Source organism: Balaenoptera acutorostrata, chromosome 17 (assembly GCF_949987535.1).
Source record: "Balaenoptera acutorostrata chromosome 17, mBalAcu1.1, whole genome shotgun sequence".
In the NCBI taxonomy this organism is placed as follows: domain Eukaryota; kingdom Metazoa; phylum Chordata; class Mammalia; order Artiodactyla; family Balaenopteridae; genus Balaenoptera; species Balaenoptera acutorostrata.
Genome location: NC_080080.1, coordinates 46,612,051 through 46,638,288, shown reverse-complemented (window position 1 = coordinate 46,638,288; position 26,238 = coordinate 46,612,051). Strand labels below are relative to the sequence as shown.

Genomic DNA, 26,238 nt, shown 5'->3' with positions numbered 1-26,238 from the left:
ATGTAAGTGTTTTTAAAAAGAGGTGCTGCTGTTTAAAAATAATTTACATGACAGAACTTGGCAAAGAGTAAACAAAATCATTAGTAATAAACCAGAAAATGTGGAAAACTAAGAAAAAGGCCCAACGAATTAAAAATAGAACATATCTTTCATCAGATTTGAGATAAGGTATATTGTGTGCTTTTAAAAATATGCATAAAGTAACTTTATACTGCACTTAAATGATTTGAGAAATCCAAAATATTTTCTCTTATAAATATATACTCTGTGACTGGATGCAATATTTGGGCAACATAAAAGGATCCTGTAGAAATTTGTTGCTGCCAGAAATCTGGGATACAGGGTTAAAGATGGAGTGAATAAGGCATGGTAATGCTTTGTACAATTTATAGACAGCTCATATAAAAAACCAGCTATCAAATAGCATGACTATAAGGGATAGTAGTTTATGTGGAGGCTAGAGATGATGAACAAAAGGAAAACTGCAGCTTTAGATTAGTATTTTAGAAATAGTAAATCCATACTATTTTAAGTAAAAATGGATGATTTTATTATATAAAATTATGTTGGCAGAATACAGAAAAATTACTTCTCTTTTACCTTTACATATTTAAGTACTAAGCAAAATGCAACAGTTGGAAGAACTCATGACAAACTACCAAAAGGTATTCATTTGGCAAAATTATTCAAGTTACAAAATGCTAATTAAATAAATGCACTTCAAAATACATGAAGTGTAATACAAGTGTATGAAAGTAGTAATCTTAAATTATTGATTTCTTTACCAAAAACTAAACACAAACGAGAAGCACAAGAGAAATACTGTCAAGTTAGACAGAAAAGAATAAATCAAACATATTGTTTATTGGGATAATTAAACTAAATAATTTTTAAAGATAACCAAACAAGTAATTAGGATTCAAAAAAGAATAATAATATTCCATTACTATATATTTTTTTCTACCAATAAAAGAAGGAAGGATTTGTAGGCCAATTGAATGCTATAGACCCAGGTGCCTATAAGATCATTTACACTGAGTTCTTCTTGGTATGGACATATGAACTTCACTGTTACTCAAAGGTGAGCAAATTTAGGCATTATGAAGGACAGGAAAACAATTATACCTGCAACAGGGCAAAAAATTTACACATTAAAGTGGCCAAATGCATCTTTAGCATAAAACTAAAATAATCTGCTTACAAATAATTATTTTGCACTTTAGTAAATCAGGGCAAAGATTTTACCCTAATGAAAAGGCAAATGGGAGGTCTCTGATAAGGTGACATCTTCATAGCTAAAAAAGAGATACCTATCAGAAAATTTGCATTCATATCTATAATAAGCTACTGTAAATAATAAGCTATAAGCTATTGTAAAAAAAAGAATCATTAAGTTCACAATTAAGCTATTTTAAAAATATAAGGTGATAAATGAATAATATGTCATATGAATCATACTGCCAAATCATTATATTCTATACACATAAGTGCTATTAATAAATACACTCAATTCATTCTACAGGAGAAAGAATTGCGAGACTTAATTTCACATTTCAGAATTCCTGAGTCTTATCAGAGAAAAATAAGTACCAAAAACCAAACAAAATAAGCCTACTCTATAGTACGGCAAATAATACAAATCTGGGCATTAAGTTAACATTACTTATAGTTTTAAAGATGAAGACTATGGGAAAAATATATATGTACTTCAATGGAATTATAAACATGATTTTAAAGCTTAGTTTTTTTAGAAAGGCGTTTTGATCAAACAAGGTCACCTGAGTGACATCTTCAATGATGGTAAGCCCACCACTTTAAAGGAATAACATCTTTATTTCAAAGCCTAATTATGAATATAAAAAGAAAAAGAAGTTTATTTTAATAAAATGTTTTAGTAAGACTGCAATAGGACAGCCCTTTGATGGAAGACCTAAGGAGGGTAAAACCAATGTAATGAAATTAGAACTCAAGTTCTAATTTGAGCCACTACCAATTTAAATAAATTTCCCTTTTGCTTTGCATATTACACAGTGAAACTAAAAAAGGTATCTTAAGAGCACTTCAGTCCCACAATGTAGGATTTAAGCTTGTGTGTACCAGTATAAATGGCCCTGCAACAATATGATCCTTACAAAAATACATTCAAACAAAAGTTTATGTCTATTTTCTAACTAGCAAGGAAAAGGAAAGCAAAGTGGTCCCACCTAAAACAATTAGAAAAAAAACAAAACAAAACACCGTTTATCCTTTCTGGAAAGACTACCAAAGCAAAGAATGTCCAATCATATTATACATTTAAAATTGCATACTTTTACTCATCTTTATAAGTAGGAAAGATGCTTACAACTGTTCATAGACTTTATAAATAAAGACACTAAGCAAAAAAATATTTGGATTACTTCTCTGTTCATAAGTACCCATAAAGAAAACAATGAAGAAAAACTAAAGTGCAGACCTATAGGCCATTATGGGTATAATAAATGATAAAGAGTTGCAGCCAAAACTGCATCTACATTTACACTTACCTATCCAGAAAATGATTCTTGCTTTTTAAAAAATGTGCAATTTAAAAACTAGCCAGTTTCTGTTTTGTTTTGTTTTGTTTTGTTTTTTTGTGCTGTAATACAATTAGAACTTGCATCTGCCCACTAGTGAGGGGATTGCTAGACCTTGGATTGTTAGGCTCTAACAATCATACATTTCATTAGAATCATACAATATTGATTCCACCTCCAGAAAATGTTAGGGTCCTCTTGTTGTAGGATGAAGAGCCACTGATATTTGGTTGATTGCCTTTAACCAGAGAGGTTTTCAGTTCCATTTCACAAGCTACAATAGCTGCATTCAATTCCACTTGAGCTCGATGAACTACATAAAACATGAGGCCTATACTTATAATAATCTGTGAATAAAAATAAAATATTACAATTAACAATATTTTACATGGAAAAAGGGGAGAAATATATCCAATAAATATTTGTCTTAGAAATGTTACAAACAGGATGCTTGTCAAATATAGTTAGGTAAAATTTTTAAATAGTTTACACACAGTTGTCATTTATTCTTCCTTTGGCTGCTGGGTGTGGAGGGCCAAAATCTACAGGGTAACCATTATATGGTATCCGGTTAACACAAGGCAACTATACATCCCTTTTAGTCCATATTAAATGATGTTTGTTTGATACAAGTCAAGCTTCTCTCTTTGTACCAAAAAGTTTCCTTCAAGGAATAAAAAAAATTTCTACAATAGAGGTAAAGCTGGCTAAACTTTATTAATGTAATAATGTAGTATTATTTCTATGCAGAACTATAAATGTCCATAGGTATTTTTAAGCCCACTTAGAGAGAAGCACTACCATTTGCAAATGATCTACCTGGTGCAGCCAAAATTAAAAATATTAAGAAACACTTTTAAAAAATGAAATGCTGGACTTCCCTGGTGGCACAGTGGTTAAGAATCCACCTGCCAACGCAGGGGACACAGGTTCAAGCCCTGGTCCGGGAAGATCCCACTTGCCACAGCGCAACTAAGCCTGTGTGCCACAACTACTGAGCCTGTGCTCTAGAGCCTGCGAGCCACAGCTACTGAGCCCACGTGCCACAACTACTGAAGCCTGCGCACCTAGAGCCTGTGCTCCACAACAAGAGAAGCCACCATATGAGAAGCCCACACACCACAACGAAGAGTAGCCCCTGTTTGCCACAACTAGAAAAAGCCCGTGCACAGCAATGAAGACCCAATGCAGCCAAAAATAAATAAATTTAAACAATTAAAAAAGAATGAAATGCCAATAAGCTTCAAAAGAAATTAACCAGAGATTGTGAACACGAAACTGTCTATACTTTTCAAAACAAAAACAAAGGAACATGGTGAGGGGAAAAATGCCAGTCAAAGGGATAACTAGAAAAAGCATTAAACTGAAAATCAGGTTCTAGTCTTGGTTTAGCCACTCACTAGTGCTGTGATTTAAGGTAAGTCCCTTTAAACCACATGGGCTTCTCCCATTGTCCAAAAGTTGTGGTCCCTCTGTGCTTAAACATTCTACATATAATTCAGCACAATGAATGTCTAAGCAGTCTACATCTTTTAAATGGTATTTATTCCAAAGTTCATTTTAAAGCAGTTCTTTAGAGTTCGGAGCAAATATTCTCAGAGATATTGTTTAATGTCCCAGCAAGCTTTCAAAGGCTGCTCTAAGCATAGTGATCCTTAAATATAACACTGTTTCAATTAAGCCTACCTATAATTTTATGGGAGAAATATTCTAGATACAAGTGTTGAGGGAGGTAGGGGGAAGGGCAGGATACTGGGAGTAAGGTAGGTTGAGTAGATGGGGGAACCTGGAACTTGCACAAGGGAATCTGTACATTAAGCGAATACCCATTACTTAATACAATTCTAAGCAAATTAGTTATTTTATTTTATTTTATTTTTTATGTTATAGGAAACAAAGATATTTATTTTATTCATCCTTATTTAAAACATTTTCTTTTTTAATATTTTAATCTTATTGGAGTATAGTTGATTTACAATGTTTTGTTAGTTTTAGATGTATAGCAAAGTGATTCAGTTACACCCACACATATATTCATTCTTTTTTAGAGTCTTTTCTCATATAGGCTACCACAGAATATTGAGTAGAGTTTCCTGTGCTATACAGTAGGTCCTTGTTGGTTATCTATCTTATATATAGTAGTGTATGTATGTTCACCCCAAGCTCCTGATTTATCCCTCCCTCGCCATTTCCCCTTTTGTAACCATAAATTTGTTTTTGATGTCTGTAAGTCTGTTTCTGTTTTGTAAATCAGTTCATTTGTATCTTTTTTTAAAAATCAGATTCCACATATGAGTAATATCATATGATATTTGTCTTTCTCTGTCTGACTTACCTCACTTAGTATGATAATCTCTAGGTCCATCCATGTTGCTGCAAATGGCATTATTTCATTCTTTTTTATGGCTAAGTAGTATTTCATTGTATATATATACCACATCTTTTTATCCATTCCTCTGTTGATGGACATTTGGGTTGCTTCCCTGTCTTGGTTATTGTTAATAGTGCTGCAATGAACATTGGGGTGCATGTATCCCTTTGGATTATGGTTTTCTCCAGATATATGCCCAGGAGTGGGATTGCTAGAGCATATGGTAGTTCTATTTTAAGTTTTTTAAGAAACCTCCATACTGTTCTTCATAGTGTTTCTACCAATTTACATTCCCACCAACACTGTAAAAGGGTTCCCTTCAAATTAGTTATTTTAAACTTAGGCCTTTAAATCTTGTCTTTGTTCTCTAACATGTGAGCTCTCTTAAAAACACAAGATATACTTATTGAACACCCTAAGTTTGATACTATGTGGATGGTGATACAATGTAAAGATATGAAAAAAAGTGTTAACTAATTGGGGGACGGTGTGGATGAGATGCTAAGTTCTGCTTAGCTGAATTTGAGGTGCCATGCTGAATTTGAGGTGCCTATTAGATATCCAAAGCAATTCAGTGAATGGGTCTAAAGGTATGGAAAGAAGGCTGAGCTGAAGATGTGTATTAGGGAGTCCTTGCAATAAACATAATAGCAGCCACCACAGTAACTGGATTTACCAAGAAGAAAAGTTTTCAGAGTGAGACTAAAAAGCTCTGGCTAGAATCTTGTGGAAGACCAAGTTAGGGATGAAAAGAGAAGGAGGTGCTGATAAATGAGCCAGGCAAACAGCGAAAAAGATCAGGAGAGTGGTATCAAAGAAGCTAAGAGAAGAAGGTGTTTTTAAAAGGCATCGTCAACAGAATCTTAGGTTGCTAAGATGAGAACTGGAAAGTGTATCTGATTTAGAGAAGGTTAGTGATGAAAGCTTGAGGGAAGAATTTGGCGAGGCCACAGAAAATAAGTTTAGAACCACTGAAAAAGTCTTTCAGGTTCCCAACAAGGGTGAATGGGCTACATCTTTACATGGAATTTTCCCCCAGATGCCTTTCTGGAGCCCAGGGCCTGGCAATGTGTAATGACTCTTCCCAACAGCCCAGTGAAGTAAACAAAACAAAAAAACAAAAAACTTTTTTAAAAGATTCCCTATTAAAATGAAAGAATTAAACACAAGTAGAAAGACAAGCTTTAAAGAGGAAGGCATACAGAAAGTGATTTCTTCCACCATTAACTGAAAAGCAGGCCGAGAGTATGAGCAGAACATAAGAGGGTTAGTACATTTCTTAGTTGGAAATTGAGGGCTTTCCCATTTGAAGGCTTTTGATTTTTCTGTTAAGCAAGAGAGTTAATCTGTTGAGAATGAAGAAGGAAGCCAGGAGAGGAGGAAAAAACTGTGAGGAGGGTGAGGATAAGTTTGAAATAGTCATTGAGGAAAATGGGGGAAAGGGAAGACAAAGGAAACAGAATATAGGGCAGTGTTGAGAAACCAGCTGAAGGTTTGCAACCATGAATTAAATATCACCAATTTGCTTGGTTGTATGACTTCCCCAAAAGAGCAGGTGCAAAGCAGATCAAAACTTGCATTTATCCAGGATTGGGGTTTTGGCCGATGAGCACACACAAAAATATATGGAAAAGATTAACTAAATTGACAAACCACAGAATCTAAGTTGGATTTCAGTACAGTAAATAGTTGTGCCTTCCTCTGAACATCTGTTTGGTATTTCTTTGATTTTACAGACACTGTGGACTCTATTTAGGTGGCTACAGTGAGAGGCAAATTTGTGGCTCATTTCTAGTGAATATGAGGAACCTCATGTTATTTACTCTGCTAACTTTAACCTATGCTTCATCCTTTTTTCCTATGCTAATTTTCTCCTTCAAGATGACTTCTTTCTCCTCTCTTTTTATTCTCCTGTATATCTTTTGTAAGCTAAATTAAATCCTCCCTGAAACAATTTACAAGTAACATCATCAATATATCCAATCAAGGCATAAACATGCCTTCACTTTTTTGTTGTTGTGGTGGTTGTTTTTTGTAAATGTCTGGGCTAAGAAACATTTACCTTTTTCTCCTTGTTTTGTATCCTAAGCTTAAATAATTTGCCAGTTCAAGCAAAGGGGTAAGAAATCGCTTAGAAAAAAGAACATCCTATATTTTAAGAAGCACCACTGACAAATGCATGAACTAGTTTGTTCTATTATAATTCCACTGATTATAGTTGAGTAATTTACTAAGATGCATAGAAATATAAAGTATCAAATAGTGAATATCTTCTGAAAACTACTAATAATGAGGAATTCTAATTACAATGACAAGAAAAAAAGGTGTTTCAAATTGTTTTCAGGAAACTTGAAAAACATAAAATATGCTTAAATATACTAAAAAAATCAATCTGAGAATGTAGTGTACATCAGAATCTTAGAGTACCTTGGGATGATTATAAACATAAATTATTAACATAGATACTACATAACACAGAAAGTTTAGTATGTGATTGGCATGCTACATTAATAAAAATAAACCAACTGTAACAAAAACTCTAAACCTATAGCAGGTTATCTTAAAAAAATGTAGCTCTGAAGAAAAAAATAGTAAAGGAAAATAAAAACTGACTTCCTGAATATCAAAAATATTACAAAATTTTTGTTAAAGCAAGCCTTTTCACTGACAAGCTTTATTTATAGTTTAATGTAAATATTCCTGGGCTTACTTTGTTTACTAAACTTGTACTGCATAAGCACAAAGAAAATTAACTCTGGCTTTATTTATCGTAGTATTTTTAATACAGTATAGTACCTCAATAAATTGAGAATAATACCACTAACAGTAAATTTGCAATGTGACACCATATATTCAATAACAGTATAAATTAAAACTTACAAGTCAAGGGACCAGTAAGTTAAGTCAGCTATCTCACTAGTATTATCTGCTCAGTAGACCACTGGTTATGAGCATGGTATCTAGAACCAACTGCCTTTGTTCAAATCCTGATACTACCCCTTGCAGCTCTGACATTAGATAAATTATTATCCAATGGTGTGCTAGTAAACTAGCTCTTAGGGATCAGAGGTGGGGAGCTTGACTTAGAGCAATTGTCATTTTCCATAACTGTAGATACCCCCGTCATGACTAATTTCAAGCTACCAGTGTGACATCACTGAATGTACAATTGGCTCGAGATAATAGATAATAAAATTATATGCCTACTAAGGTTTTGGTAGGCATTAAATGAGCTTAAATATATGGCATATAAAGCATTCAATAAATGTTAGCGACCATCATCATCATCATCTTACTAAATCATCAAAAATCATGGTGATTTTATATTTTGGTAAATCTCAGGAATGAAATGTATCACAAGCAAATGAATTTTTAACTCTTCCTGCATGTAATTTAAGGCACTGAATAAGTCTGCCGACATAGCAGGATTTTCCTCTTTTATTAACCTCTTATGTTGAATTGTATGTACCCCAAACTATGCTATAATCTGCATGGTAGTAATAATCTATTATACAAATATTATTTGAACTTGTAATGGAATACTTCTATACTTTTTATAAAGCAATACTTTCTAAAAAAATTTTTGTTCACATCAAATTGTACTAGAAAGAAATTTACATTGCCAGTATAATAATCTAAAAAATACCAATAGAAGAGTTCAATACCTTCAAAATTTGAAGGTAAAGTAACTAAGATAAAAACCTAACCCCACCAAATCTCATTAAAATTATCTTTAGAAATGTAGTATTAACACTTCATACAAACTCAAAATAGAATATTTGATTTAGTCATGACTTTGAAAATAATCACTGCAAAAAGAACCCTATTTTTGTCATTCCTTTTTTTTTGTTTAAGAGAATTTTCAATAAGTGTCAATTCAGTTCTATATATTTCCATATATCCACACAATTAAAAATGTAAATGTTGTCAAAATATGAAGTAGTATTGAAAAAACAAGAAAAGGTGTAAAAAGGAAAAAATCTTCTTAAATTATTTTCAGTGAAATTTCTTAGATTTAAATCAGTAATGTCATACAAAAAGGAAACAAACAAAACAAGACAAGCCTTGGTCTTAAACTCACCTGTAAACAAAAAACAAAATATCCACTAACACTTTGTTCTGCAATGACATCTTCCATGGTCCTCAGAGTGGTACCCAAATAAGAATTCAGGAGCTGGGTAGGAAGCAGTCCAACCGAAGATGCCATCAGATAGTTGGGTAAGGAGAGATCAGTAATCTAGAAGAGCAGATTAAATGGAATGATTCATTACCACATAAAATTTCAACTTCACATAAAACTGTGTGTACAAATCTTGCTAGCAGTTTTCCCTTGGAGTAGAGGAAGCTGAACTACTTTTCAAAGCATTCTGGTTTTTAAAAAATGATTATAAAGGGAATACATACAGAATGTAAAAGATTTAGAATGAAATAAAAGTTTAAAGAAAAATTTTAATATTCTATTATTCTGCCATTGAAAGCTAACATTTGTGACTATTGTTTTTTCCTTACACGTAAATAAAATGTGCACACACACAGATCACTCTGTAAAAACAGTTTTTTAAGTCTTCCTCATGTCATTAAATATTCTTCATAAGCATACTTAAATGGCAATGTGGTCACTGGGCTTTGAAGCCAGGTAACTCTAGAATGACATTTCAGGGCTGAGTCTTTGAATATCAGTTTTTTTCATTTGTAAAATGAGGATAATAACCATTACCTTACATGGTTGTTGTTAGGATCAGAAATATTTGTAAATATCTTAACAAATGCCTAGCACATGACTGACACTCAAAAAGGTAGAAATTATTATTATTATACAATTACACTATTGGGTTGGCGAAAAGGTTCATTCGTTTTTTTTCCATAAGATGGCTCTAGTAGCACTTAGGTGTCTTTAACTTCATTCGAAACAATTTTGTTAGATTGTATTGTGACAGCTTTCATATCAGTGTGCATTTAAAATATAGCTTATCAAAATTGAATTTTTGTGTAGCCATTTTAATATTAAAGATGGAAGAAAAAAAGCAACATTTTCGGCATATTATGCTTTATTATTTCAGGAAAGGTAAAAACGCAACTGAAACGCAAAAAAAGATTTATGCAGTGTATGGAGAAGGTGCTGTGACTGAACAGTGGTTTGTAAAGTTTCATGCTGGAGATTTCTTGCTGGACGATGCTCCACGGTCAGGTAGACCAGGTAAGTTGATAGCGATCAAATCGAGACATTAATTGAGAACAATCAATGTTAAACCACATGGGAGATAGCCGACATACTCAAAATATCCAAAACAAGCGTTGAAAATCATTTGCACCAGTTTGGTTATGTTAGTCACATTGATGTTTGTGTTCCTTGTAAGTTAAGCAGAAAAAAAACCTTCTTGACGGTATTTTCTCATGCGATTCTCTACTTAAACATAACAAAAACATTCTGCTTTTAAAACAAATTGTGATGGGCAATGAAAAGTGGATACTGTACAATAATATGGAATGGAAGTGATCGTGTGGCAAGCGAAACCACACCAACCACACCAAAGGCTGGTCTTCATCCAAAGAAGGTCATGTTGTGCATACAGTGGGATTGGAAGGGAGTCCTCTATTATGAGCTCCTTCTGGAAAACCAAACGATTAATTCCAACGAGTACTGCTCCCAAGTAGACCAACTGAAAGCAGCACTCGATGAAAAGCGTCCGGAATTGGTCAACAGAAAATGCATAATCTTCCGTCAGGATAACGCAAGACTGCATGTTTCTTTGATGACCAGGCAAAAACTGTTACAGCTTGGCTGGGAAGTTCTGATTCATCCACCATATTCACCAGACACTGTACCTTCGGATTTCCATTTATTTAGGTCTTTAAAAAATTCTCTTAATGGAAAAAAGTTCAATTTCCTGGAAGAATGTAAAAGGCACCTGGAAGAGTTCTTTGCTCAAAAAAAGTTTTGGAAAGATGGAATTATGAAGTTGCCTGAAAATGGCAGAAGGTAGTGGAACAAAACAGTGAATACGTTGTTCAACAAAGTTCTCAGTGAAAATGAAAAATGTATATTTTATTGTTACTTAAAAACCAAAGGAACTTTTTGGCCAGCCCAATAACACTGTGTGGATGTAGCACAATTTAACCATTCTTTTGCTGTAGAACATTTAAAACTGTTTCCTTAATTGTTTCTTTGTGTATATGTGATTATGTGTTTTTTTTTTTGCTATTATAAATTTTTTAAATCTATATGAAAACCTTTGTATATTAACCTCTGTGGGAGAACAGTATCTAAAATATTCCCAATAAATCCATCTCGTAGTATTCATGCCCTTGTGTGATCCTCTCCCCTAGAGTGTGGGCTGGACCTAGTGCTTTCTTCTAGCAAACAGACTGCACAGCATAAGCGATGAGATGTTAGTTCCAAGATTAGGTTATAAAAAAAACAGGACTTCCATCTCTCCCTCAAGAAGGTAAGTTACCATGTTGTAAGCAGCTCTATGGAGAGGTCCTTGCTATACCAAGGAATTGATGTCTTCAGCCAACAGCTAGCAAATACCTGAGACCTGCCAACAGCCACCAGAGTAAGCCTGGAAGCAGATTCTCCCCCAGTGGAGCCGTAAGATGGCTGCACCTCTGGTCAACATCTTGATTGTAGTACTGAGACAGAACCTGAATTAGAGGCACCTAGCTATGCTGTACAGGAATTCCCGACCCACAGAAACTGTGAGATAATAAATGTTTATTAAGCCATTCAGTTTTGGAGTGATTGTTACACAGCAAGAAATGCCTAATATGCAACTCCATTATTTTAGGAAAGATCATTCGGAATGGAATTACTGGATCAAACAGTAAAAACTGTTTTCCCAAAAGGTTCACACTGTTTTACATACTTATCAGTAAGTAATGTATATGTGTGTCCATTTCATCATACTCTTACCAACTTTAAGTTTTAAATTTCAATCTTTCTTAGTTTGATAGGGGTAAAAATAATGTTTGATCATTGTTTAATCTGTACTATGTTAATTTATATTTACATTAGTTTTAAATATACATTTTTCTATTTGCACTTCTTTATGGCTTTATTTGTTCACATTTGCTCATTTTTATTGAAATGTTAAGTGTTTTCTTATTATTTTTTTTTAATAAATTTATTTATTTATGGCTGTGTTGAGTCTTTGTTTCTGTGCGAGGGCTTTCTCCAGTTGCGGCGAGTGGGGGCCACTCTTCATCATGGTGCACGGCCTCTCACTGTCGCGGCCTCTCCCGTTGCGGAGCGCAGGCTCCAGACGCGCAGGCTCAGTAGTTGTGGCTCACGGGCTTAGTTGCTCCGCGGCATGTGAGATCGTCCCAGACCAGGGCTTGAACCCGTGTCCCCTGCATTGGCAGGCAGATTCCTAACCACTGTGCCACCTGGGAAGCCCGTGTTTTCTTATTTATTCTTGATATTTACTCTTTTTATAGTAAGGGCAACTTTTTGTCCATTATATGTGGTAAATATTTTCCTTTAAAGTGTCCCTTTAATTTTATGTTTTGACATACAAATGTTTCTAAATTTATACATATATTATTAATTGTTTCCTCTGATTTTCCATTGCTTTTAGCTTTAGAACGTCTTTTCAGATCCCATTGTTAATTTCTGCCTATATTTCTTTTCTTATTATATTTTCGTTTTTAATATTTACCACTTATTCCTTCTGTAATTTATTTGAATTAAAGGTGAGGATTCCTTATTCCTTATTCCTCCCTTTCCCCAGTAACCAATTTTCCTAGCATCATTTATTGAATAATCAATAACTTCTCCAGCAACTTATGATGTTTACTTTATTATAAATGAAGTTACTGTATATAAAGAGGTCTATTTGGGGCTCTAATACTGTCCACTGATATCTTAAACCTTGTGTTGAAACCAAATTATTGTAAAGACTATCAGTTTAATATCGCATAAGGAATTTCCCATCCTTCAAACCCCTATTATTACTCTTCTTTTTAAAATTTGCATAACCTTCTTACCTATTCATTTTTACAGATACATTTTAGGATCACTCTGTCACTCAAAAAAATTAGTAAATATTATACTAGGATTAAGGTAAATTTATAAATTAATCTGGACAGAGATGCAATCTCCAGAATATTCAGTACTCTTATCAAGAAATGTTTTCATAATTACTTTAAAATCCTCCACATTTCTTACTAAAGTTTGGTGGTTTTATTCACATATATCAGTTATTTCTTATTAGTTTATTTCTAAGCATTTTGTGTTATAGTTGTTGTTGCTACTGCCATTAATTTTGAGAATAACTTTTCCACATCCTTATCTGGGTATTACTGTTATATAAGAAAGCTAGAGGCTATTTTACTAAATTTCATTTTTATTAATTTTAAGATCTGGTATTTTAATCAGCTACAGGTTACTCTATAACTACAATCTAACCTAATAATTATGTAAATCGTGTTTTCAATAAAGATACATTTATCTATACTCATAGATGATTAATTGGAGATACACCACTGCTGGTTTAGAAAGAATACTGCAGTGACTGGTTGTTAAAGATTCACCTAAACAATTACTGACTCAAAGACTGCTCCATGCAAGATGCTCTGGTAGGTGCCTGCAAGAGAGGCAGTACAACACAACTTTTACCTTGAAGAATTTGCACACTGACAAGTACACACACAACTACTTCAGAAACAGGCAGAAAGGGAGCCTTGAGAAGAACTACACAGAAAGTATTAAAGAGTAAACAGGGGTTAAAATCTCTGTAGGAGTAGGGGGCCAAAGGGCAACATTGTGGAATAAGAGGAACTTGAAATGAACTCCACAAGCTAATATGGGTTTGGTGGGCAAAGATAGGTGGGATGAGGAAGTTAAGGTGTTCCAAGAAGAGAATGAATAAGGACAATGTGGTAGGGAACATACAGGATGTATTAGTAAAGTTAGCAGTACAGTTTGGATTATTTATAGGGCAAGGGAATCCTGTAAAATAAAGACAGGGCAAGTATTTGGGGTGATACTTGTTACGGGCCTTGGGTGAAAGGGGAATGAGTTTGTACTCAGTAGAAAAGCTCTGGGGAGTCTAATCAAAGAATGACATGAATGGGGCTAAGTATTAGGAAGGTTCCTCTATCAGTCTGGAGCACTTACAGGAATGGAAAACTTTCTTTAGAATTAAACATGTCAAATGTATAAAATAAGTAAATATGACAAAAATGAATCATAAAAATTATTATACTGCAGTTAATAATAACATTATATGTTATGGAAGTTATTTTTAAAATAAATATTTAAGTTCTAAAATATCAGAATGCAAAGCTTCAGTTCATAATCTTTAAATGTAATGAAGTTTCTCCAAAGAGAACACATAATTGACATTCATGGATGACATCAATAATATCCAAATGGCTATTTTAAGAACAGATATCTTAAATCTGAAACAACCCTGCCACTTAACTCTTTAACAAGACCTTTGTCCAAAGCATAAATCAAAGTTTATCTAACCTTTCATGACCGAACCTCATCCTACAGAAAAAGCAAGTGTTATTTACATACAGTTCTTTTCTGAAAAGCTGCATAGCTAAATAAAGCAAAGAAACTAATTTCAGGTAATCATTGTAAACTGTTTTGCTGGTGTGTCAAATAATTTAACCAATAGAACAAAACAATAATACACACACATACAGGTTTTCAACTATTACTAAGTGTATTAAAGATAAACAGGTTCTAAATTATTCTAATATGGCATTTCCTATAAGCCATGATCCTATTCAGAATCTGCATCTAGTTCCAGTCTTTGACAAACAAAGCTAATTTAGAATACCTGTTCCCACAAAGAGACCCATCCAGCCTTCTTTCCCCGGTAAGCCTTTACCCACCGACTTTTAAAAAAACATGTCTCCTTGTCCTACTTTCCAAAAAGACATTAAATGTGATCCTAGAATATTCCCACTGGAATTCCTGACTACAATACCCTGGGATCTTGGCTCAGGACTGTTTACCTATTCCAAAGACTCCTAGAAATCTCAGCCTAGGATGTCAGTGTTATCCTGCTGGTTAGTTTCTGTGATCAGAAATACTCCAGTGAGAGTTCCAGGGATGGTGAATGCTACCTGATTGCCATCTTCCCATGCTTTTAAAACTCTAGAAGCACCATGAAAGTATACACATTCTTATTCTCAGAGGTACTGTGATTTACTTGGAGATGTAACTCACTTTTCTGGGTCAGTAGGGGTTACTGTAGAATATTACTTTACCATATACCAGATAGATCCTGAAAACAAAGACATGCCCATCTGAAGAAAAAAAAAAGAGAAAGAAACCCTTAATTCTGAAGAGCAAGAGCTGATTCTTCTCTGAACACATATTTTTGAAGCTGACAATAAGAGAACCTCTGTCTTTAGATGGATCACTCAGATGCTCACTGAACCTGAGGCCTGCTGTCCTCTCAGGCACGGCACAAAGCACAGCTCCCCTGGCAACCCTGCCTCCAGCTCCTCTGCTTTCTCTATTTACGGCTGTTTACACAACGGCTTTACGGGCTTTAATTTAACACACTAAGAAACTTCATCATTTTTACAAAGACTATCTTGACACAGATCGAATGAAGAATATAAAGGTGATCTGTGTATGGAAGACCTCCAATTTTATCCATAGCTTTGTGAATCTCTATTAGTTTTGGCAAATTACACCTTCCTGTATAGGTGTGTTTCTTAGTTTATATAAAAGCAATGCTGCTTATTGACAAAGTTACTATTAAAGTAAATTCCAATTAAAATATATATTTAGCAATATTATACAGAAAAAATCATGAATCCCTATAATAATTTTTAAGGAATGGTCAAAAGAAGTTAAAATGACTACATTTGATCTTTTCATCTAAATATTATTGATAAATTGTATATTTTATAATATATATCCTAAATATTGATACTTACTATCAATATTTCAGAAACAGAGAGGGAGAAATAGTCAACAAATGGCAACTAGTTTGCACTTCCAGAAATATGAAATTTTAAAAACTGGTTAAAGGAAAAACATTAACTGCCCATTCCCTTCCCTCCCCAAAATACCTCTTTCAGTGTTCCCAATCTCAGTTGCCCTAGCTAGACACTTCAGAAGTCAGTCACACCACTCATTCTTCCCTCATTCTCACATCCAATCATCTACCCTTTCTTATGGATTCTACCTTTTACATATGTTAGAAATATACCCATTGTCTGTCCCTATTCCTATTCAGTCTCCCCCTCTCTAGTCTTGATACTCTAGACCTACCCTCCACTCACAACCTATGCTAAATTTTGCAGATATCTTTTAAAAATGCAAATCTAATCCTGCTTAAACTCCTTCCTACTGCCATCAGAATGAAGGTCAGGTTCTTCAACATGCAAACTGCTTCATGACCTGGCCTCTGAATGTCTCATGCTTCACATCACACTATGTTCCAGACACATCAAAATTCTCTTGTTCTTAGAACATTCCTTGCTCTTTTCTTTTTGGGCCTTTGTACATTGTTCCTTCTGGCAAGAACACTTATACCCTTCCTCCCACTCCTTTTATTTGGGCAAAGTCCCAAACTGTCTTTCACTACTCGGTCATCAATTTCTCTAGGACACCTATTCCAAGTTCCCAAGTCTGCATTAAGAACTGCTTTCAAGTTCTCTGACAGAACACTATTACTCACCAAGTCCCTTCACACTAGAGAGTAACAGAAGGTTTCACCATCTGTTTGCCCTTTACCCCTTCCTCAGACTATAAGTTTGTAAAGGAAGGGACCCATCTGTCTTGTTCCTCATTGTGTCTCTAGTCTTTAGTATGATGCCTACTATATATCAGATACTAAATATATGTTGATTGGATGTAGACTGTATCAACATTAAAATTGTTTTGTTTATAAATGTGGAGACTTATAATAGTTGCCAGTTTATAAACAGGCTAGGATGCAAAGTCCACTTGTAATTGGCTGTTCAGAAACTAAACATGCTTTCCCCCTTCCCCTCAGAGAAATAATGTATTAAATGGAAATTAATTCATTGTCAGCAAAATATTAGCCTTGATATATCCAGAATGCTTTCTCCCCTAGACTGCAAGCACCCTAAAGGATCTGGGATGGCTTTATTCATTGCTATTGTATCTCTAGCATCTAGAACAGCAGTGGGCACAGAGTAGTACCTATCAGTTACTTGTTGAGTGAATACTGAATGAACACTAAAAGCATTTCCAGTAACCTCTGAGGCCAACCTGATATCAAAGTTAAGACCCTCTGTGCAGGCAGCAACCCTGAATGTACTGAGAAAAGTCTTGCTACCGGAAAAAAACAAAAAAACAAAAAAAAAAACCAACAAGGCAAGGGCTCTGAGAGACCCCACTCTAACAGGTGGAGAGGGCATCAGCATAGAGGCTTCTACTGACAGAGATAGGACAATAAATCTGTCTACAATGCAGAAACCATCTTCATATATACAGATTTTTTCATTAGTTCACTATCCCTAAATTAGGAACTGCTTTTAACAGTTCCTAAATATTTTAGGGGTCACTGATCCATTTGAGAATCTGAATAATACACACATTGAACCGCCTCTCCAGGGGGGGAAAAATATATACATATATATATATATATATATATATATATATATATATATATATATATATATATATTATATATATATCTTACTGCATATAATTTCTGGAATATAAGTTAAAAAGATCTTCTTTATAGAGTTATGACAAACTATAGGTTTATTACTTCTACTCATTCAACAAAAATTTATCAAATGCCTTCTACACATAAGGCCCAGGTCTAAGCAGGGATAAAGATACAAAGATAGAAAACCACAGCTGACTGTGTGGTCATTTTAAGCCATTTTGTAGTATACTTAATGACCAAAATGTTCATTACATTCAGTAAAAAGTCACAAAAATCATTTATAACATTCACCCACAATGTTATATAATGAAAACACATGCATTAACAAATGCAAAGACTAGAAAAATAAACACTGAAATGTTACTGATTTTTCTTCTTTGTACTTACTATACTTTTCAAAGTTTTTACAATGAATACTTATTTCATAGAAAAAGCAAATACTGTTAAAATAAATTTTAATAAGACTCTCTGCCTCTAAAGAAATTTTTTTTTTTATCTAGGAAGGGGTAATAAGACATACTGTATTTGTTACTATGATACAATTGGCTAGAGATATAGATTTGTGAATTCTAACCCCATATATGACACATGAAAACAACAGAAGCTGGTGAGATAACAAACAGGAGAACACAGTTTTGAGGAAGTAATAGCCAGCTATACTCAGTGGTACTGTGAGGTCTAAGGATGTGGGCTAAGGTGGCATGACATTTTTCAACTTGGTCATCATGTCTCAACCTTCAAGACTTGATGACTCCAAGCTCCTTCAAAACACAGACTGTGCCTCTGTCCTTCTATTCCATCTGAACTGTACCACTGGCAATGAATCAGTATACTTTAATAGTAAGAAGAAATAATCATTAGATATACGGGTACAGTGACAAGTAGCATGACCCATCAACTGTGTATGAATGAATGATTATGTCTATAACACAGAATAAGAATTTAAGAAGATGAGAAAACATTTTTATAAAACATACTATCACCAAACTGTTAAATAAAAAGTAATGCTAGCTACTCAGAACATTTGTCTTTTTAAGAGCAAACTCTGAGACCCTGTCTAACCTCTCTCATTTTACAAATAACAAAAACTGGAGGCCAGATCATTAAATGACTTCACCAAAGTCACACAGGAGCTGAGACAGAACCTAAGGTCCCCAAATAGTCCATGAGGCTAAGATTTTACCATTTTTCCGGTCTTTCAGTCACTAGCCAATAAAATACTTTTATTTAATTAAAATAAATTTTAGTTTGATTGTGAACCAAATTACTAGAAGTAATGTATCTTTTTCTTGATTACTCAAGGCAAACTCTAGGAAAATACATTACAGTTACATTTGCTTTAACTTTGTCTTTAATCTTATTTTGCTATCATTAGTCAGTACACCAGTTTCACAGCTCCCTGCCCCTCCCAAAACAAACAAGGAACCTTTCTGTTGCTGCTTCTAACCTATTGTGGGCTAATAAAAATAGCCAAAGTAACTAACAGTTAGGTAACATAAAATTCTTTAAAGTGAGAAGTGAGCCAGGATGATGGGTCAGGCCTTGCACTTTTAAATTTACTCATTTCTTTTCTTTTCTTTTCTTTTTTTTTGCATTTTATCCACATATGGTCTTTTTTATAAAAAGGATTTTGCTAAATACAAAGGTAAAAAGATATATATGAGAGCTTAAGGGCCTCTTCCTACAGTTGCAGGGGCTCAGGCCTGGTGGCTGTGACTGCTGTAGCTCTCAGGCAAACTTTTTCTGCAAAGTGCCAGGTAGGAAATATCTTAGGTTTTGCAGGCCATAGGGTCTTTGTCGCAACTACTTAACCTGCTGTTTTAGCTTAAAAAGAACCACAAATCGTACATACATGAATGAGCATGGCTGTATTCCAATAACACTATTTACAGATGTTAAAATTCCAATTTCATGTAATTCTCACATGCACAAAACATTATTCTTCTGATATTTTTTCAAATCATTTTCCTGGGATGATGTCTAATTCAACTGTGTAGAACCTTGCCCAGTGCCTGACACATGGGAGGTCCTAGGGCAAGTGCTCTGCAACTATCAATGGAATAAGGAGATCTCTGAGCAACCCAGCTCTTCTCAGATCAACAATAGAATCTTAGGTAAGTTCATGACTCTACAATTTACTAACTGTATGTTCCTGGGATAGTTATTTCATCACTCTGCCTCAACTACCTTTGCTTAAGATGAGGATTAGGGTTTATATGAGTCTTAAATAAGCAATGTGTACATATTAGAAGAACAGTGCCTGTCAGTTAGTAAGTACAATATAAATAATGGTTAAATTACAACAACAACAACAAAAAAAACTTTGAGTATCAATGTCCTTTTTTTGGAACGCAGAGGATAGACAGAAAGAAATAGTAAGTAATGAGCAAGCTATATATTTTATCACAGCTTTGTAGTAGGTATTAGTAAACACATTTTACAACAGAAAGTATGGCTCAAAAGAGTAGCTCAAGATGTCAGAGTAAATGTTAGAACTAAATCTAATTTCAAGTGTGTGATATTTTGTCCTCTATATAACTGCCTATAAGTCACTAATAACTCCTCAGAGGACTGTTGTGATGATTAAGGAATATCATGTATGTAAATTTGCTCTGCATACTGTAAAGTGGTATACAACATATGAATAAGAGGATCTTCCATGCTATTTTTTATGTTTTTATTTGAGGTTTCAAAGATTTAACCATGATGGACAGAAAAATTCCCATGTGGAATTGTTTGAGAAGTTTTTCTATGACCGAAGTGAAAACAGAGAATGATTTTTAGGATCTCCTATGGAACAACAGCAACAACAAAATCAAACTCTTTTGGAAGTTGCAAGCACCAATATGAATACCGTTACCCATAACAACCAATTATCGTGTAATATATTTGGATTAAAGTTGACATTTCACTGGTGGTAACTTTAAACTGTAGAAGTTCAGATGTCTCCAAGGGGGCATCTTATAGGAGACCTTACAAGAATGCTTTAATGCTTACTCAATACAGAATGGGATGTTATTCTTATGAATGTTTACAGTTTTCAACTTTATCAACAAAAAGGAAATCCTGAAATTCTGAGGCTAAAGACAAGATTTGCTATGTCTGAATCAGAAATAATCATGTCTACCTCTTAGAATGAGGATGAAATAAGTTAACACATCAAAGGGCACTTAGTAATTGTGGAATGATAAGAGAGAGGCTATAGAGGTAAGATGAGGGTTGGGAATTTATCCTGAGGGGACAAGAAAACCCACTTGAGAGTTTCCCTGCAGGGAGTACCAAGATCGGATATGCATTCTAGAAAGATCTTTCTGGAGAGAGAAAAAATTAGAAATCCTTGTTTAAGAAGCAAGGAGACCAGATGGGAGGCTGAGATGCCTGAACCAGGGTAGTGGCAGTGGACTGAACTGAAGGGCCTGGGAGGCAGAATCCATAAGTCAAGTGTCAGAATCATGAAGACTGTTACCAAACACTCCAGTTCTCTCTCCTTCCTGGCACACACACTACCCCTTTGAAGTTAGCTGTGGCCAGGTAACTTGTTCAGGCCAGTAAAAAGTGAGATTACTTCCAGGTGAAAGCTTTAAAAACCAGTGTGCAATTCACCATGCCACATAAAGCAAGTGAAAGATGGCGGCTCTGTCATCCTGGATCCCAAAGTAAAAACGACATAAAGCAGAGACTCCCCACCCCTTCCCCAAACCAAGTTGAACCCGGATCTGTGTCAAGTAAGTAAACAAACCTTTGCTTTTTTCTTTTTTTTCTTTTATACTTAAAGAACATATATTTATGAGAAGTCATGAGAAAAATATGGCATCATATGCAATATAGAGTCTATTTAATAAAAAAAAAAGTTTTAATTGTATTATAAATGCTGGAAGCATATATTATAGTCCCCCAAATCATAAAAGCTGAATTCAAAATATAAATTAAATTTATCTCCCTCTCATCATAAACAATAATTCAAGCTACATTTTTTACAAACCTTTGCTTTTTAATGCACTGAGGTTTGGGGGTTGTTACTGTAGCATAATTTAGCCTATCCTGACTGAAGCAGCAAGAAATAGTCATCCTAGATATGTGCCCAGACAAGAACAGTACCTAGAAACACCGACTACACGTCTAAAAATCTGTCTTAATGTACAATAATACCTACAGATACAAGATTACATCAAAAACACTGGTCGGGGGGGAGGGGTTAACTATTTCCCAACAGAAACAATGAGTGCATTTTTAAAAGTGGAAAAAATTTAAATATGTCCTTGGGAAATTATATTTCTTATAATCTAAGAATTGATACAATGAAGTGTTATGTACTTATTTTCCATTTCAAGCTTTTCAAAAGTGGAGTGTCAGTTTGCTTATCCCTTTTTAGCACACATGGGAGAAGGAAAGAAATAAAGAAGTTAAGAATAGATAGGAAGCAAGGGAGAGCGCCTTTCCTTCTTCCATACATTCACCTTTTACAATCAGTTCCTGCCTCTAAAATATAAAAACCACTACACCTCTACCACTAAGAATAATAATTGCTAATAATTTTTGAGAATTGAGTACGTGCCAGGCAAATACTCAATGCCTTCACTGCATTAGCTTATTTAAGCCTCATAACTCAGCACAGACTAATCAAGGACTGTCTATTTCCAAAGCCTGTGCCCTTCATGACCACTATACTTCACTTCCTCTTTGAAGTAGGCCCAGATAAATTTCTTTAATCATGGGCACTGATTAAAGATCAATCAATCGTGGACACTGAAGATGAGTTTTAACTGAAATAGCAGGGAAAAGGGATAATTTAAAAGATAGGTAGGGAAGAAGAAAACAAAAGAAATATGCCTGGAAAGGGGGCAGCAGTGGGTAGCCTGAGGGGTAGGAGGGCAGAGACGGTAGAGGCAGAATGAAGTTCTAGAAGGCAGAAGGGAAAGTCAGGCTAAAACAAAAATCAGCCTAAACTAAGCTTTCTTTTCACTCACATACCCTGGGTGAATTCAGTAAACAGTTTTGGTTGAAAGAGCTACTAAGCAGACAGTTAATATAATAGATAGATATAATATATATAAATATAATTATATATATATATATTATATATTATAATTATATAATATATAATATAATAGATATAATAGACTATATCCAATGGCTCCACAACCCCCCTGCTTATGGCCAAGAGTGAGAATTTCACACAGTACCATGCACTTTTTCAGCTGATCTGGGGTTTATAACTCAGCTCACCACTTGGTAGGTGGGTGATCCTGAACAAGTTCCTGGATGCTTGAGCCTCCATTTCTTCCTCAGAAAAACTGTACCAATAATACCTATTTCAAGAGGCCAGTTTTCTTTTTTTCCTTCTTTTCTCTTGACCCCACAAGGCCAACTGAGAATTGCCCCTTGTCAAGTTTGGTTTCAATTACATAATTACCTTAAATTATTTCCAAGTACAAAGTATAACTTCTTAATCACATGTTTAATATGTTTAAGAGATTACTTTTAAAAAAACCTATCTTATTTTTAATTAATAAATATATAGAGTCCACATTATATACCCGGGACTATACTAGGTACTAAATATACAATGAAGAAACAGCGTCATGGGTTGAGACCCTATCTTCAAACCATAGTGCAAAGTTTGACTCTACCTAGGTGACCCTGGGTAATAACAACAGTAATGACGACAAAAGCCAACATGTGAGTGTTTGTTAATCCAGGGTCAGTAGCATGTATTTATTTTATGTAATTGTCTCAATAATCCTATGAAGTAGGTACCGTTACTTTCCCCATTTTGCAAATAAGAAAATGAACCACAGAGAGGATAAGTAACTTGACCAAGGTCAACAGATTCTATGGGGACAGTAGATTTCCAGAGCACCACCCCTGTGTTCTAGACTATTAGACAATAGTCTATGAAATATGTACAATCACCTTCTGCAGGGTTAGTTTAGATTAGAAATAATATGTGGGAAAGAGCCTAGGATAGTAGGCACATGGTAGGTGGACAAGAAAATGCACAAGGAAATAAACTATACTAGAGAGGAAGCAAACTAAAGGAATGAAACTATTCAGGTTCCTTAGTTCCCACTCTCTTTTAAAGTCTTAGGATACTTGATCTATTATTATCCAAGGTTGGGTCAAAGTTCATGTTTATAGGAGGTTGTGAAAAGGTAAAATTTTAAGGAAGAGAACATACCAAACTGCCTGTAAACACCAAACTTTATCTGTACAGAAAACTCCTTATCTATTTCCATGCCTCCACAAGCTTCAATCTACAGTCATTACTGCTGTTGGTTAGAATCAACATGGGATTTGCAAAAGGCATTTAAAAAGAAAAGAAGAAAGATAAAATCTTAACTTCATCACAGAGAGCTGGGTTGGTTAGAACTATTCTTAACATAAAACAAAATGAGAAAGTTTCTAGAGACTAACAATTTATTTTTGAGACAAAACAATGTGTCAGAATAACATAAAATACATTGATTCCTATGGATTTGAGTGCTAAATCTCTTTCTTCACACAGAGTTTTCTTTAGGTCTAGCTGAAGGGTTGAGTTCCTGGGAATCTCTATATGAACTCTTTGAACTTTAGAATCATTGAATTTGAGGAACTCAGTAACTAGTTCAACCCCTTCACCTTAGAAAAGTGGAAAGCAAGGGCAGATAGTGTTAATAATTTGTTCCAAAGACACTAAGTTTGTAAATACTGGATTCCTTTCTTCCAATGGGATGGTTTCCTCACTTCGCAGTGTTTCTATTCCTCAGTCAGTTACAATGTGATGTACATTAACTAGAAAAACCTAAACTGAATAAGCAGAACATATGAATACACGGCAAATAGAGCATAGAAGGTGTGTAAAAAGACAAATATATTCTCACTGGGAAAAAGGTTATCTGTCCTATTTTGTTTTATCCTACTACTTAGTGATTTCAAAATGAAGTTCCTCCAAAAAAAGATAAAAAGGAGGCTTCCCCCCATTACACTGTATTAAAGCAAATTACTTGATGGAAAAAAAAAAAAAGCCTATTAAAATTTTTAGGTAACTCCAAAATATGGAGTCTGTAACTACCCTCTACACTGTTTACCCAAACACTTCCTTTAGCCCCACGTTGTTAAAAACTTGAGTCAAAACACTGGATGCATTTACGCAGGTTAGAGAGAAAGCTAGGCATGTGAAGCCTTTACTCCCTGACTGTTGCCAAAGCTGCTACAGAAATCAGATGACAAATGTTTAAAATGGATATTTCCACTCATCTCCCCTCATAGTTAAAAGGGCTCTTCATTTCTTTTTATATCTTCATTGGAGTATAATTGCTTTACAATGTTGTGTTAGTTTCTGCTGTACAACAAAGTGAATCAGCTATGTGTATACGTATATCCCCATATTCCCTCCCTCTTGAGCCTCCCTCTCACCCTCTCTAGGGCTCTTCATTTTTAATCAAACTCATATGCCAAAAAAGGAGTAGTTCTTTCTCTACCAAATCTCCTATTGAGGGCCGGACTTAGATTTGCTTTATTTGTTTGAGATTTCTCAGGGTACGACGGAAAGTAATTTTAATTCCTGTTGCTAATGTCACTTCTCTGCTGGCATTTATCTGTTGGAGCGTCCTCCTAGGGCTGTCACAAGATCGCTCAAAAACAGACTTGTAGAGAGATGGACCAGCGGGACACCACTTACCGAGAACACTGCATTCTGAAGCCCAAAAGGTATGGGGGTCAGTCTGGCCAGTGCCACCACTTTCAGGCCACTTCCTCCCTCCACGACGCGAATAACGGCGCTCAGCTTCTCGCTGCTTTGGATCCTGGCGGTCACCCAGGCGGTGAGCAGCCGCTTGCAGACCACATGGGCGATGAAGGTGCCGATGAGGACGCCCACCACCATCAGTCCCATGCCCAGCACGAAGCCGTACAGGTAGCCGGCGGCCACGTTGAGCACGATGTACCCCCAGCCGCAGGGGAACGAGACCACGATGAAGCCCACCACGAAGAGCAGGACCCCCAGCAGCGAGTCAAGGCTCTCTACCCAGAGCAGGAGGTGCTGCAGGTAGCGGCGGACCAGGGCCAGGGAAGCGAAGCACACCGCGGCCAGCACGCAGACCAGTACCAGGCTCCGGCACCAACAGGTGCTGCCGAGGCAGCAGCAGCGCCAGTTTCTCACCTCGGCCACGCCGACCACCACGCCGCCGCCGCTGCCGCTCCCGGGGCTGCCCGCCAAGGCCGCGCCCGGCGCCGGCAGCTCAGAGGCCGCAGGCTGACCGTGGTGCCCCAGATAGGCTCCGAGCAAGGCTCCGGAGGCCGCCGCCGCCGCCGCCGCCTCCGCCGCGCTCGCCCCGCCCCCGCGGGTAAGGCGGTCCGCTGAGTCGTGCCCGCCCGCCGCCCGCGAAAGGGCCCAGCGGGGCGGCAGTTCTGCGCGGCCCGGAAGGGTGTCGTGCTGCAGAAGTCGGGGCAGCGTCTGAAGCAAGCTCCTGCTGGGGCTCCACATGCCTCGGCCCCAAACAGGCCCTCAGCCGACCAGTCCCGCCGCCGCCGCCGTCGCCGCCGCGCCCATCAGGCGGCGGCCGTTCATGGCGCCCCGCACGCCTGGCCTTCACTCCCCGCGTTCGCTCAGGTGGCAGTAGAGGGCCTCAGAAAAAGGCAAGGACTCGGAGACGGTGGGATGATGCCGCTGAGAGTGAGAACACTCCAGACCCCACACAAGCAGTGCCCTCCCCGTTTC

The 26,238-nt window shown here is 36.0% G+C and overlaps 1 protein-coding gene across 1 annotated transcript; it reads right to left on the bottom strand.

Annotated features, from left to right (window-relative positions):
* TMEM64 (transmembrane protein 64) lies at positions 1 to 26,238 on the bottom strand. Its single transcript, XM_028165294.2, has 3 exons — positions 25,201 to 26,238; positions 9,008 to 9,163; positions 1 to 2,902 (listed from the first exon to the last, which is right to left on the bottom strand). The coding sequence occupies exons 1-3, from the start codon at positions 26,002 to 26,004 to the stop codon at positions 2,711 to 2,713; spliced, it is 1,152 nt and encodes a 383-aa protein (XP_028021095.2). The 5' UTR covers positions 26,005 to 26,238; the 3' UTR covers positions 1 to 2,710.

Bases quoted from the DNA above. Each gene is read 5' to 3' on its own strand.
- TMEM64 (XM_028165294.2), bottom strand. From the start codon at position 26,004: ATGTGGAGCCCCAGCAGGAGCTTGCTTCAGACGCTGCCCCGACTTCTG. The intron at 9,164-25,200 runs GTAAGTGGTGTC...CTGCTCTTCTAG, and splicing joins TTCAGAATGCAGTGTTCTCG to ATTACTGATCTCTCCTTACC. The intron at 2,903-9,007 runs GTGAGTTTAAGA...TTTTATTCACAG, and splicing joins ATTTTGTTTTTTGTTTACAG to ATTATTATAAGTATAGGCCT.